The sequence below is a fragment of the Staurois parvus genome, unplaced genomic scaffold (assembly GCF_062004578.1).
Source record: "Staurois parvus isolate SC_StPar_1 unplaced genomic scaffold, SC_StPar_1.0 ptg000013l, whole genome shotgun sequence".
NCBI lineage: Eukaryota > Metazoa > Chordata > Amphibia > Anura > Ranidae > Staurois > Staurois parvus.
The window spans coordinates 5,131,662-5,145,927 of record NW_028317809.1 but is presented as its reverse complement, the minus strand read 5'-3'; the positions used below and the strand labels follow the sequence as shown (position 1 = coordinate 5,145,927).

Sequence of the window (14,266 nt, the reverse complement as noted above, 5' to 3'; positions counted from 1 at the left end):
CGATCGCCTTCTTCAGCCTGAAACCGGCACATGCGCAGTTGCTTCAGGGGATACATATCTTCATGGGATACTCATTTTACCGCTACACTGGGGGCAGCTGTCACTGTGCTGGGAATCCAGGATCACCCCAATAATTGGCCAGGACCTTCATGGAACCCAGAACCTCTGCTGGCATCCTGCTCCTGCACCCCCTGTGATGGTGTCACCCGGTGCGGCCTGCACCCCCCGCACCCCCCTAGGGTTGCCACTGTGTAAATACATGAGTTGGAAGTGGTTATGTAAGAAAATGATTTCCCTACACATGTTACATATTGCTGTACACGCAAACATAAGAGCAATAACTCTAAAACCGTCAGTCACAGTTATCTGTAAACTGATGACCTGTAAAGCCTTGTCAAATGTTCAAGTGCAAACAGGCCTGTGTTATTGGCAGCACATTGGAGTGGGGCCAGGCTTAAAGATTTTCACCAAAAACAGAAAACATTTTGGGAAACCTGTCATGTTTGATTATTGGAAACGAACAGAATCACAACATAACATAAAGTCAAAGCTATAAGATCTCCTAGATTGTAAACTCCAAGGAGCAGGGCCATCTAATCCCTCTTGTATTGAACTGTATTGTTACTGTACTGTCTACCGTTATATTGTAAAGTGCTGAGCAAACTGTTGGCGCTATATAAATCCTGTATTATAATAATAATCTTAGATTGTAAGCTCCAAGCAGCAGGGCCATCTAATCCCACTTGTATTGAACTGTATTGTTACTGTATTGTCTCCCTCCATAATGTAAAGCGCTGAGCAAACTGTTGGCGCTATATAAATCCTGTATATTAATAATAATAATCTTAGATTGTAAGGTCCAAGGGTCAGGGCCATCCTAACCCTCTTGTATTGAACTGTATTGAACTGTATTGTCTCCCTTTATATTGTAAAGTGCTGAGCAAACTGTTGGCGCTATATAAATCCTGTATAATAATAATAATAATCTTAGATTGTAAGCTCCCAGGATCAGGCCCTCCTATCCCTCTTGTATTGAACTGTATTGTTGCTGTATTGTCTCCCGTTATATTGTAAAGTGCTGAGCAAACTGTTGGCGCTATATAAATCCTTTATAATAATAATAATAATCTTAGATTGTAAGCTCCAAGGATCAGGCCCTCCTAACCCTCTTGTATTGAACTGTATTGTTGCTGTATTGTCTCCCGTTATATTGTAAAGCGCTGAGCAAACTGTTGGCGCTATATAAATCCTGTATAATAATAATCTTAGATTGTAAGCTCCCAGGATCAGGCCCGCCTAGCCCTCTTGTATTGAACTGTATTGTTGCTGTATTGTCTCCCGTTATATTGTAAAGCGCTGAGCAAACTGTTGGCGCTATATAAATCCTGTATAATAATAATAATCTTAGATTGTAAGCTCCAAGGGTCAGGGCCCTTCTATCCCTCTTGTATTGAACTGTATTGTTGCTGTATTGTCTCCCGTTATATTGTAAAGCACCGAGCAAACTGTTGGCGCTATATAAATCCTGTATAATAATAATAATAAGGAGAAGAAGAAGAAGAAGATGATGATGAAAATTGCCTTCTGCAACCTGAGTTGTTCTCTACCTCGGTGACCTGACGTTTCTCCAGTCACCAGTAGGTGGCGCTGTACATTTGTGTCTACCTTCTAGGGAAGGAGGATGTTGTGATGACAGCAGGAAGAGGTCGGAGGGACAATACGAATGTACGATCGATCCATATGGAACAGAGGAGTGCAGTACATGTGATCAGACAAGGCTGCCCTTACCATGTGATATAACATAGCACTGCTGACAAAAGACACATCACAGGAGAAACTGGAGGTACAGTAAGTATTGATTCCAAGTGATCTGCAATGTCTGACAGCAGCTGCAGGAAATCATAGATCTCCCACATTTGTATGGACACAAATTCCCATGTAGTTTTATTTCACAAATTCCTCTTTTAGGGTGATCATAAAAAGACAATCGATTTCATTGGTGATCAGAACAGAAAACGATTTCATGTGTCAGTGTATTTGATTTCCTAGCAATTGTTTACATACTGAAACCATCATGTATTACAGTTGGTTTGAAAGGATATGCGCTATTCAATGAAAACATCTGTAATATGGAATGATCGTAGTGGTATGTCATTTGCCAGCATTTGATCTTTTGTGTGAATTATCAGGTGGACCCAAACAAAGACAAAAGCAATGTAAATACAATGATATATTTAGGCGGGCTCAGTGGGGTAATTAGGTTTTGTGCTGCCCTAGGCAACACAAAAGTCATCTGCCCCCATGGACACTGACCAACACCCCTCCCTTCCTCCTCCCACGGAGAGAGAATGACATTGACCAACAACACCCCTTCCTCCCACCCAGGAGAGCCTTCTACTACCCCCCGCCCCGCGATAGAGAGACACTCATCTTCACAGCTCCGGACATCCCCGGGAAGGAGACTCAGACTCTACATACACCATCAAGCAGCCCCCCACAGCCTCTCTCGGATCCCACCTGGTTCAGTTGGTGCACATGTCCCTACTTTTCTCCCTTCTTCTGGGGGGAGGTGCTGCCCCCCTAGGCAAGTGCATTGTTTGCCTTGTGGTAAATACGCCCCTGGGCGGGCCATAGGTGTATCAAAATTTGGCCAGTTCAGCAGGAAACGGCTGAATTTCGATCTATCTATGGGCAGGCTGGTTGTACTGAAGTAGATCTATCGATCAGCTTCAGTACAACCAGGCTGTTGCGTTTTTTCCATACAATTACTGCCGCTGGCTACAGTGGCCAGCAGTAAACATATTCTTGGAATGGGGAAACCTCCTGCTATCAGAATGCAATAACACAGCGGAAGGGATTCCCCCATCAATGTGTTGGTGAGGGAATCAACCAATTTTCTTTACTTCTACCCTTGGTTGAAGGAAAGAAAATTGCATCATCTATGGCCAGCCTTAGGCCCCTTTCACACAGGGCAGACTCTGAATCAGCAGGGGATCTGTCTGCTGATCAGAGCAGAGCGGGAGGATGACAGGTCAGTGTCCAGTCAGTTTATGCATAATGCACATGGACAGAGCCTGCTCTGCTCGCTGGGTGGCTGGGAGTAAACAAACTCCGCTGTCTGTTTACACCCAACTGCCCTCTGATTCGAACTGCAGACATGGAGGGGTATGGATCCCCTTCTGTTTTTTTTTTTAGTGGACCAGATTGGATTGGAGGTAGGCAGGTGTAACCGTGGACACAAGTCCTTTTACACCTGCCAGTCCATAGGGGTAAATGGAGGATCTGATCAAGTTCCCCTGAAAAACTGACAGGTGGACCTGGTTAAACGAACTCTTTGTGTGAAAGAGACCTTTTTAGGCCCGTTTCAGATGGTGCGGACCGATCAACAGATCAGCTTGCTCAGCGGGCGATCTCTCCGCTGATCCACACTGAACAGGCGGATGACAGGTCTATATCTTCTCCACTGCTGCTTAACAGACACAGCTGCTGTCTTCTATGGGGTGGTTGGATGGAAATGGACTGCTTGTCTGTTTCCACCAGACTGCCATATGATTCGATCTGCTGGATGGAAGGGAAACAGATCCCTGTCCATCTCTTTTTGGTGTACATGATCGGATCGGATGTGGATCCATAGAGGTCTATGGATGGTCCAATCAGGTCCTCCTGAGAAACTGACAGATGGACATGATCGGACAGTAAGTGTGAAAAGGGCCTTAACCACAAGTACACACTTGTATCCATTAAATAATCTGTGGAGCACCCTGCCAAGGAAATATATTTAATTTGCATATACGGTTGCCTAGTAATTCAACAAGACTATGTATTTGTAGCAACCAGTTTTAAAGTGTTACTAAACTTAGGACCCTGCATTCACTCTATCTGGTCTCCCACAGTAGACAGAACATGGAAATGCAATTATTTTAGTAAATATAAATGGCTAAATACCTTTTCTTATCAGCAGTTAGAGCAGTCTTGTGACTTCTATCAGTGTCCAGCAGAGTACTAGTTAAAACATGTAGGAGTTTTCATTCTCCCTGGTTGTCCTATGAGGCTGCATAACCCCTGACCCTCGGGCTGGACAGTGCTGATTGGCCCCGTGCTGATCACATGCACTCTCCCCCCAAAAAAACAAAAAAAACTAGCAATACACACCAAATTGAGCATGTGCAGTTTGCCCCCAGGGCTCTGTTCTATCAGATGGATTAAGGACAGTAGAAGAAGGGGAGGATCAGAGGACGCAGGATCAAACATCCTTTTTACAGTATAACAAGTACGCTTTACTGCATATACAGACTTATTTTACTGTTTTGGGTTTAGTAACACTTTACCAGTAAGGATGATGTCAGATGGACCACTCTACTACTTGCAAATTATCAAATTAGCCAGCCACACAGTTGCTAAGAAGCTGCCTGTTTGTCTCTATAGAACTCCATCTGTAGTTGAGGCAGCGAGATGTCTCTCCCATCAGTAGTGATTGAGATTATGCAGAAATAAGTATTATTATTATACAGTATTTATATAGCGTCAAAAAGTTTGCTCAGCGCTGTACATTATAGTGGGGGACAGTACATGAGACAATACAGTAACAATACAATACACGAGGGGTTCGAGGGCCCTGCTCCTTGGAGCTTACAATCTAGGAGGGAGGGGATAGTGGTACAGGAGGAAAGTATGAGCTTGTATGTTCAGATACTAGTCCGAACCTGTCTGGGCTATCCCACCAGGAAGCTGTCATTTCGGACCACCAATCATAATTGGCTGAGACATTCCCACCCCACATTCACAGAGGACATGTCTGTGGAGTGGGAAATGCCTCAACTGCTTATGATTGGCAGTCCACAGTGACAGCTGCCTGGCAAGATAGCCTGGATGAGTTCAGACTAGTATCAGAACATGTCTGAGCTCATCCCCCATCAGAAACTGTGCAACATCTGGCTGCATCTGGCTACAGAAGGACAGGCAGGCAACCCTTTTAGCAATCCTGCTGATGTCTCTAGCTGCAGAATCTGACACCAGCCTAGTGATGAAAGTAGTATGAAGCCTACAATTACGGTACCAATACAACATGCCTAGCAATTTGTAGTAAAAAGCAGCCAATATAAAGTATGTTTTATATATGATTAGTGCTCTGGTTGAAATTGCCTTTAAAGCATTTCTAAAGTCATTTTTTTTTTAATTTAAATAATAAACATGTTAACCTTACCTGCTCTATACAATGGTTTTGCACAGATCATCCCCGAACCTGCTCTTCTCTGGTTCCCTATTGACGATCTTGGCTTCTCCTCTGCTGTGTCTGCCACCATGGACATGATTGACCTATAACACAACCTCCCTTGTATTAATAGGATGCTTCTAATCTTCCAAAGTAGAGAAAAATGGAAAGAAAGCATCAAGTCGGCAGGAAGAATGGCAGCTGGAATTGTCTTCTTCTTCTCATGATCCTACTTATCTTCACTGTGGTGTGCATCAACCTAGTGCTCTATGTGTACCTGGAGCATGTCTACGTGTCAACTGGATTCAGTCACGGGGATCCCAATGTCTGTCCTCAAGGCTACTTCAAGATCGGAGCAATGAAGAACTGCTCTCCCTGGTTGACCTGTGAGGCCCTTGAAAAGGAGGTCCGCAAGTTAAAACTTGTTGGAGAAGGAGCAGTAAAAAAGGTATTTTATATATTAGTAAATACAGATATAAATGTAAAAAAAAACACAATTGCATGTATTAACCATTTGAATCCTGGGTGCTGGTTTTACCCAGCTCAGGGATTGTAGTTGTTTGTTTCAGTGCCACTTTAAAACCAGTCATGGTGGCTGTGCCAGTGGGTGTTAACACTGGAACCGTTGGTTCAACATAACAGCTAAACAACTAGTACTTTCAGAAGGAACAGCATCCATGTTCCATCAGACCAGGTTTTACTGAACTTCTGGTTGCTTAGTCACGTCCCCTCCCCCTAGTATATTGCTTCTGCTCACTATTTTTTTTTCAAGCCTAACGCCAACTTTTGTGATTACCCCCCCTTAATTTTTTTTTTTAAGTTCACTTTATATATAAATTAAAGTAGTATGTAACACAGTGAGCACAATAAAATAAACACCCTTAAAGCAGAGTTCCACTCACCCTGTCAAAAAATAAAAGTCAGCAGCTACAAAAATTGTAGCTGCTGACTTTTAACCTCCCTAGCAGTCTGATTATGTCCATAATTCTGTGCTCAAAGCGGTACATTTTTTTGCATGGAAATATGTATTTTTTTTATTGTAGGCCTGTCATTTTTAGGAATAACTCACTGAAATCTGTCTGAACAAGAGTCTAGTAAACATGATAAAATTTGAAACACAAAATCATAAATTATAATTTAATAAATAATCATAAAAAATAATAATAATATAATAATAAATTTAATTCAATAATGTAATCAAACCAAAAACACTGAAACTTTAAATAGAGCGCTACGTTCGCACAGCACTGAGCAAAGTCGCAAAATCGTTTTCAGTGTCTGATAATGAATTTCGACACGAATCATCACTCAATTCTGCAAGTGGTTCTAATTTACTATCGCTGTTCTCTAGCTGTTCTAAAAACGCTTTTGACCTAAAGGGACGCTTTTTGGACACCATGGACATTTCTCAGTTTCCAGGCAGAAAGAACAGTAAAAATGCAGGCAGGGCACAGGACAAAGCACTAGGGACAAAATGTATGTGAAATGTTTTGATACAGTAATGTTATACTGTGTGATTTTAGTGTATTGAGTGAATGTCTCTTTTTGACATTTTTCCCGTCGGTTACATCCCCTGTACGTCCTGACGCCGCAGGGAACGGAACCCAGAAGACAGATGCCGGCATTGGCCAAAGGAGATGGCCGGGGACACTGCAGGGGGGACATCGCGGGAGCGAAGGACAAGGTAAGTGCAGAAGGGATCCCGGAGCAGCGTTGCAGGGTATTCCTGAGTGTAGCTCGGGGTTACCGCTTGTGGTGCTGAAACTTTACCCCGAGCTACACTCGGGAATACCGCCAGGGAGGTTAAAAAAACAGCCACTTACCTGTCTCTCGGTTCCGTGGTGTGGGCATTCGGCTGTGACAGCTTGCGGCTTCACAGCTGGGTACCCACTGCGCATGCGCATGTCGCGGTGCGCTTCATGAATGGTCCTGTAGTCTTCTGGGACCTGTCACGTGTCCCAAAAGACTAGAGGGGGGAGGACACCTAGGCGAGAGGACCGGAAGTGGGAGCAGGTACCTGTCAAATTCGGGTACCTGCTCCCCCACCCACCCCCCAAAAGAGCCAATCCTTAATGGGGAGTGGGAGAGCAGTCCTTAAACGGAACTTCCCCTTTTGGGTGGAGCTCCGATTTAAGTGAACAATTTATTAACTACTTCAATACTGGACACTTCCTGCCCAAGCCAATTTTCAGCTTTCAGCGGTGTCACATTTTGAATGACAATTGCTCATTCAACACTGTAGCCAAATTAAATTTTTATCATTTTTTCACACAAGTAGAGCTTTCTTTTGGTGGTATTTAATCACTTCTGGGGTTTTTTTTGTTTGTTTGTTTTGTTTTTTGCCAAATAAACAAAAAAAGACTGAAAGTTTAGGAAAAAAACCCATGTCTCTCTTTGTTTCTGTTATAAAGGTTTGCAAATAAATAATCTTTCTTCATAAATTTAGGCTGAAATGTATACTGCTACTTTTCTTTGGTGAAAATAACCCAAATCAGTGTTTATTATTTAGTCTGTAGAAAAGTTCACAAATTATGGTGTATTATATCTGAAATTTCTTGAGTCCAAGGTATTTAGCAAGAGGCATGGTGCGTTTTTTGAAGTTGCAATTTTATGTCACAATTTTTTGGATAATGAAGAGATTAAAAAAAAGGTTTTTTCTTTTACATACTATCAACAGTGCAGTACAGCATCGATCGGGGACACTGACTACTGACAATATGTAAAAAAAAAAATATATAATAATTTTTGTTTTTATTTTTTGTGACCAGAGCAATGCATTGTTACCATAGTGACACTGTACTACTCTAGGGAGGTGATCAGGATTTTGTTCTAAACACTATAATTACTTATAATAGTGATAATCACTGTTATAAGCAACCATTTTTTCGGAATGAAATCCATTCATTCAGTGTGTACTATTGTGATTAGCTGTGATTGGCCACAGCTAATCACATGGTACAGTCAGGATGCGTTTAGCTCTGTCTGTACCATGTGATCAGCGTGACCAATCACAGAGATCAACACAATAGTACACAATAAATAGTATGAATGGAAGCCATCCATTGTGTACAATTTTCATGTGATCTACTGTGATTGGTCACAGCTATCACATAGTACTAGCAGCAGGCCAGTATACTGATCTGTCATCCCCTGTGTCCAGTGGACATAGCGGGTGTCAGATCGAGCTACAGCACGGCCCAATCCTGGAAGGATGTCATATGATGTCCATCCAGGATGGGAGAGCTCCAGCTTGGCCGCCATATTACGAAAGGGTGGGCGGGAAGCGGTTAAAATTCTTACTCTAACACTTGCAGTTTATAGCTTTCAGTGCCGTCTCCCTGAACTACCTGTCTTCACAGGCAAGTTAACCGTGGACAGTGCAGTCTCTGGTCAGCCTGTTTTCTTGGAGAAGCAGGGGAGTGCTTAGGGATGTGAGTTTCTATTGATGTACACAGTGTAAGACACAACTCTAGTTCCTGCATGTAAGTGGAAGAGAAAAGGCTTGAAAAATGCTAATGCAGTCACAACATCTAATGACTGATCAGATGCACTATATTATTTTTGTTTTTGAGCTTAATTCTGCTTTAAAGCAGTATTGAACCCAAAAGCAAACATTTATTATATTGTAGCCTGACAATTCTTAGATGTGATGGCTGTCTTAGTTTTCTTGTTTCGGCTCTCTTCAATAAGTCTGTTGTTCTTCAACAGAACAAGCGGTCTTGCAGATGTAGCTGTTAGAGGGAAAAGACTTTTATTTATGTCAAATCTTTATTCCAAAAGAAACTGTTGCTGTAACTGATTGTGTAACTGCAGTGTGAGCTGGAGTTTGGGTTCAATTTGTTAGTGTATCTAAATCTGCTAGTACATCTAACACTCTCCTCCCCCCAGTCTGACAATGCTGATGTGCAAAGGTCTCCCCTGTGCTCCTTCATCCATGGTGTTACTGGCCAGATCACCAGGGGAAAATATAGGGGAAAAGCTTAAAAAAGAAAACTAATGCAGCCACAACATCTAATGATTAGTAAGCCATGATATATTACATTGTTGGTTTTGGTTTAATACCGCTTTAAGCTTGTCACATGTTAAAACTGGTTATTTGCGTTCTTCTGTAATATCGCTTTGTAGTTCCACATACTGTCCAAGTCATCTCTTTGTTGATGAGACCTAATGAGCTGAAACAGTCCTAGTACAAGTAACATGTTGATTTTATATTTTAGGTATACCTGTCTGAATGGAAAGAAATGAAGGTAGCTCTGTCCCAGCTAACAGTTCCGTCTCTGCAAGCTGATTTTCTTCATGGTTTGCGAATGCTAAAGTCCCTACAGAGCAGACATGTAGTTACACTTGTGGGTTACTGTGAGGATAATAGTATATTAACAGAGTATCATCCATTGGGATCCCTAAAAAATTTGGATGCTACCTTTAACCTCCCGAAATACCAGTACCTAAATACCTGGCAAAATCGTCTGGAACTTGCCATAGACTACGTGAGTATAATCTGTTACCTTCATAGTAGTCCTCTTGGTGTACTGGTCATGTGTGATTCCAATGACTTGGACAAGGTGCTCTCTCAGTACCTGCTAACAAGTGACTTTCACCTAGTGGCAAATGATTTAGATGCCTTACCTTTAGTGGATAGAGAGAATGGAAGGTTGGTCAAGTGTGGCCCAAGAGAAATTACTGGGGATTTTGTTGCTCCTGAACAGCTTTGGCCTTATGGACTAGATGTTGAGTTCAATGATGACCTAATGCCACCGTACGATGAGAAGACTGACATCTGGAAGATTCCAGCAGTGACTGATTATCTCTTGGGTCATGTTGAGGGAAGTGACATTGTCCGGTTCCATCTGTTTGACATTCACACAGAGTGTAAGAAAGAGAACCCAGCTATGAGACCTTCTGCTCAGACCATACTGGATACTTATAGGAGAGTCCTGGCTTTGCTTCTGAAGGAGCTGTCAAATTCAAAAGAAATGTTATAAAAAACATATTTACTTTACTGTTACACTGGACATATTTAGGCGTTTTATTCTACAGCTGTGTCACATTGACTTCTTTCATACCTCAGTCAACCTTTGCTTTATAATTTGGTGGTGTTCAGGATCTTATAAATAACTAGGTGATATTATTGCAGCTTAGGCTGACCATACATGATTCATGTTTTTTTCATTCAGCTAGCCGGTTGAATGGAAAAAAAATTAGCTGATTTCCCCATCCACGCATTTGATGTGCATAGGGGAATTATTTCCAGGCCTTCCCCGCCATCAAAATATAATGACCAGTGTTTCCAGCTATAGCTGGCAGCACTGATTGTTCAGGAAAAAACAGGCAGGCTGGTTGTGCACAAGTTGATCGGTAGATCCAGTATAACCAGCCTGCCCATACGGGGATCAAAATTCAGCTGGTCCTTGCTAAACTGGCCAAATTTCAATCCATGTATGGGCAGCCTTACTATACCCTGTTCCAACAAGGTAAGAAAGGTGTTTTTGTACTGATTCTGAGATTTATATGTATTACCGTGAACAATGTGATCATTTTGTAGACTAAATCAGGCCATAGATGGATCGAAATTGGGTTGGTTCAACAGGGACTGGATGAATTTCAATCTATGTATGAGCAGGCTGATTGTACTGAAGTCTATTGATGGATTGACTTCAGTATAACCAACCTGTCATTTTTTTCTAGTTTGATAACTACCAGCGGCTATAGTACCTGTCAGTGATCATTGTATTCTGACAGCTGTGAAACCTCTCGCTGTCAGAACACGTCTCTGCAGGAGGGATTCCCCATCAACTCTGAATGTGTTGATGGGGTTATTGAGCCGTTTTCTTTACTGCAACCTCTGTTTGCAGAAAAGAAAATTGCTTAATGTATGGCTTGCTTCAGGCTGACCGTACACTATACAAACTGTTTGTGAAATCGCATTCAGATCTACAATAAACTATGTTTTGCAAAGGCCTGCCTGCTTTGATAACTGACTGTATACTAAAGGATACGTTCACCTTTTCATAAAAAATAATAAATGCATGTTTTTTTGCAGATAAAAAAAAATGTGCATTTATTATTTTTGTCTGCAAGAGCCTTCAAAGCACCAGCAGATCGCTGGTATCATGCAGGTCTCCTGCAGATCTGACAGTATATCTGCTTGCCCATACGGGAAATATGAGCAAGCAGATATACTGACAGGAAGAGTAAATGAACTACCACAGCTCCGTGGTAGTTCATTGAGGACTACAAACTGACAGCCACTAAGGCTGTCGGGACTTGTAGTCTCTCATTCACATAGAACTGTGAATGAGTGATGCGACCGGGTGACAAGAAGATCCCTTGCTAGCTGTCTAAGCGGGGGGCCGGGGCTGGGCTGATCGTAATATGTTACTCTCCTGAATATGAGTGTAATATGTAACATGTTACAAAAGATGAACTTATCCTTTAAGTTTCCGCCTAATATTACATAATTTTGGTACATCTAAAGTAGATTGTACAGAGATTGCACAATCAGATTGTATATTGTATGGCAATCTTTGGGGCCTGGTGATCTTGTTGCCAAATAGATTGTTAAAGAGAACACCCATCTGTTTCTAAGTCATCACATCATGCAAAATGCTGCTGAATTTCACTTCCCAGTGAAGGAGCAACACCTTTCCTGTTTAGCTAGTAAGAGAGTGATGCCATAGCAGCAGGTAGCTGTTCTCTCTGTTCTTTTAAGGATCTTGTTGCTGGCAACTTGCTGCCAGATACCAGATCAGCACTGTGACATGGGACAATGCAGTATGTCGTTATTTTCATTGAATAGAACCATGGTGTTTCTCAGGGTTGCACATTTTCCACATGTCAGCTAGTTATGATGCTTAAATGTTCAGCTAGGGTTTAGCCTTAGCCTGTTTTTTTAATGCAGTTTCTCTTGTTTGTAAATTGAAGCACAATTCCTTGGCTCTTTAGAGGGAATTTGTCAGGATAACTTAATGGGTGTTGTCATTGCTGATTAGTTTTAAAAAATTCAGGCTCAAGACTTAATAAATCAATTAGATAGGGGCGTGGACTCATGCACTGCCAAATATCCTTTCAGAAAATGAAGTAGCTGCTAACACCTGGCTATGATATGATGAAAAGCAAATTGGTAGAAAAATGGTGTAGTGCTGTGATAAATTAAATTAACTGATGCCAAACCATACTATTGTGAATAAATATAGATAATGTGACCCTGTGTATAATCAATATACTTAATTACAGATATATAAAGTGTAACAATCCAAAAAGTTGATAATGATTGCAATCAAAGTGACCAAATTATACACCGTGACATTAATAAATTACAAAAAGTCCCAAGTGTAAAAATAAAAAATATGCATATAAAATAAAAATAAATAAAACAAATCCAGATTTTCAATCCTTCAACTTTTATATTGCGTGCTCATATAAATGGTGCTGATCTATCCGTCACCTTCTGGCGTGTGCCCTCGCCTCACAAATTTGACCCTCAAGGAGTCATAAAGCAATTAATATCATCGGATGATCCCAGGCAGGATGGATCTCTCCCTCTGATTGGACACAGGAACAGCTCCCACCGAAATAAAAAAAAAATGGTCAAAAACACCTTTAGGGGATCTTCAATGGCTCAAAGAGAAGTCAGAAAGAGAACTTCCATAGTGTAATAATTTTGTATTTATTGGTAAAAATCACAATGCCAAGAGGCTACTCACAATAAAAACGAGGGTCACAGACTCATCAGGCGTGTACTGTGTACATACAAGGAGTCCCAAGATGGCGATTGCCGTCCATACGGAATGATGTCACCACGCTCTAGTTCGACATGTTGTGTCACGCTACCATGTGACTTCTTCAGGGCTAACCTCTTGGCATTGTGATTTTTACCAATAAATGCTAAATTATTACACTATGGAAGTTCTCTTTCTGACTTCTCTTTGAGCCATTGAAGATCCCATAAAGGTGTTTTTGACCATTTTTTTTATTTCGGTAGGAGCTGTTCCTGTCAGTCAGAGGGAGAGATCCATCCTGCCTGGGATCATCCGGTGATATTAATTACTTTATGACTGCTTGAGGTTTAAATTTGTGAGGTGAGCGCACACGCCAGAAGGTGACAGATCGGCACCATTTATATGAACACTCAATATTAAGTTGAAGAATTGAAAATCTGGATATTTTTTATTTATTTTTTATGCATATTTTTTATTTTTACACTTGGGACTTTTTGTAATTTATTAATGTCACGGTGTATAATTTGGTCACTTTGATTGCAATTATTATCAACTTTTTGGATTATGTTACACTTTATATATCTGTAATTAAGTATATTGATTATACACGGGGTCACATTATATTTATTCACAATATTATGGTTTGGCATCATTTAATTTAATTTATCACAGCACACACAGCGCTACACAAGGCTCAAGAGTTGCCATCCTTAAAGCATAACTAAAGGCAAAACGTTAGTGGGATTAGAACACCTGACAGGTTTTTATTGCTTTCTGTGTCCCCATTAGGGAGATTCCCCCTGTCCTGTTTATTATCATCAAAAGTAAAAGAAATTTCCAAATTTTGAGTGGTCAACAGGACAGGAATAGAAGATAAATCTTTCAATGGTGACTACCAGGGATTTTCTCCTTTCCTGTTATGATAACGGGACAAGAAGTGAAGGGAAATCTCCCCAGTGAGATTCAAATGGCAAAAAAGCCTGATAGGAGTGTGAGAATCATCAACGCTTCCATGTTTATTCGTCACAGGGGAGATCGGGCAATGGATGTTCCTCCATCACTATGGGAAGCCATCCCTGGAGGAACAGGAGAGTCCGGGAACCACCACGTGGGGGTGTTGCTTGCAGCCCTTTCCAATGCTGTAAATGTTATCGGTTTTATCTGACAGCCAATTACTGCCTATAAAACCTGGAGAAGTGGTACCAGCATCAAGACTGCAGCTACAGCCATGATCCTGGTATATCCACTTTCTGTCTGCATTTTAATCACTTCGTGCCGACTCCTCCCGGCCCTTTAAGAGTTTCAGAAGCCGGGAGGCGGGCAGGGTTTTAGGGTC

At 41.5% G+C, this 14,266-nt stretch overlaps 1 protein-coding gene across 4 annotated transcripts; it reads left to right on the top strand.

Annotated features, from left to right (window-relative positions):
* Positions 1–1,672: 1,672 nt before the first annotated feature.
* Positions 1,673–11,167, top strand: POMK (protein O-mannose kinase). 4 transcript variants are annotated; one of them, XM_089675354.1, is made up of 3 exons: positions 1,673–1,843; positions 5,346–5,660; positions 9,430–11,167. In XM_089675354.1, the coding sequence occupies exons 2-3, from the start codon at positions 5,376–5,378 to the stop codon at positions 10,192–10,194; spliced, it is 1,050 nt and encodes a 349-aa protein (XP_089531480.1). In that variant the 5' UTR covers positions 1,673–1,843; positions 5,346–5,375; the 3' UTR covers positions 10,195–11,167. The 4 variants fall into 4 exon arrangements, with proteins under 4 accessions (XP_089531480.1, XP_089531475.1, XP_089531466.1 ...); XM_089675349.1 differs by having other exon boundaries at positions 5,230–5,660; XM_089675340.1 differs by having other exon boundaries at positions 1,673–1,848.
* The last annotated feature ends 3,099 nt before the right edge of the window (positions 11,168–14,266 follow it).

Coding starts and splice junctions, on each gene's coding strand:
- POMK (XM_089675354.1), top strand. CDS start 5,376: ATGGAAAGAAAGCATCAAGTCGGCAGGAAGAATGGCAGCTGGAATTGT. Junction 5,661..9,429: donor GAGAAGGAGCAGTAAAAAAG/GTATTTTATATA, acceptor TTTATATTTTAG/GTATACCTGTCTGAATGGAA.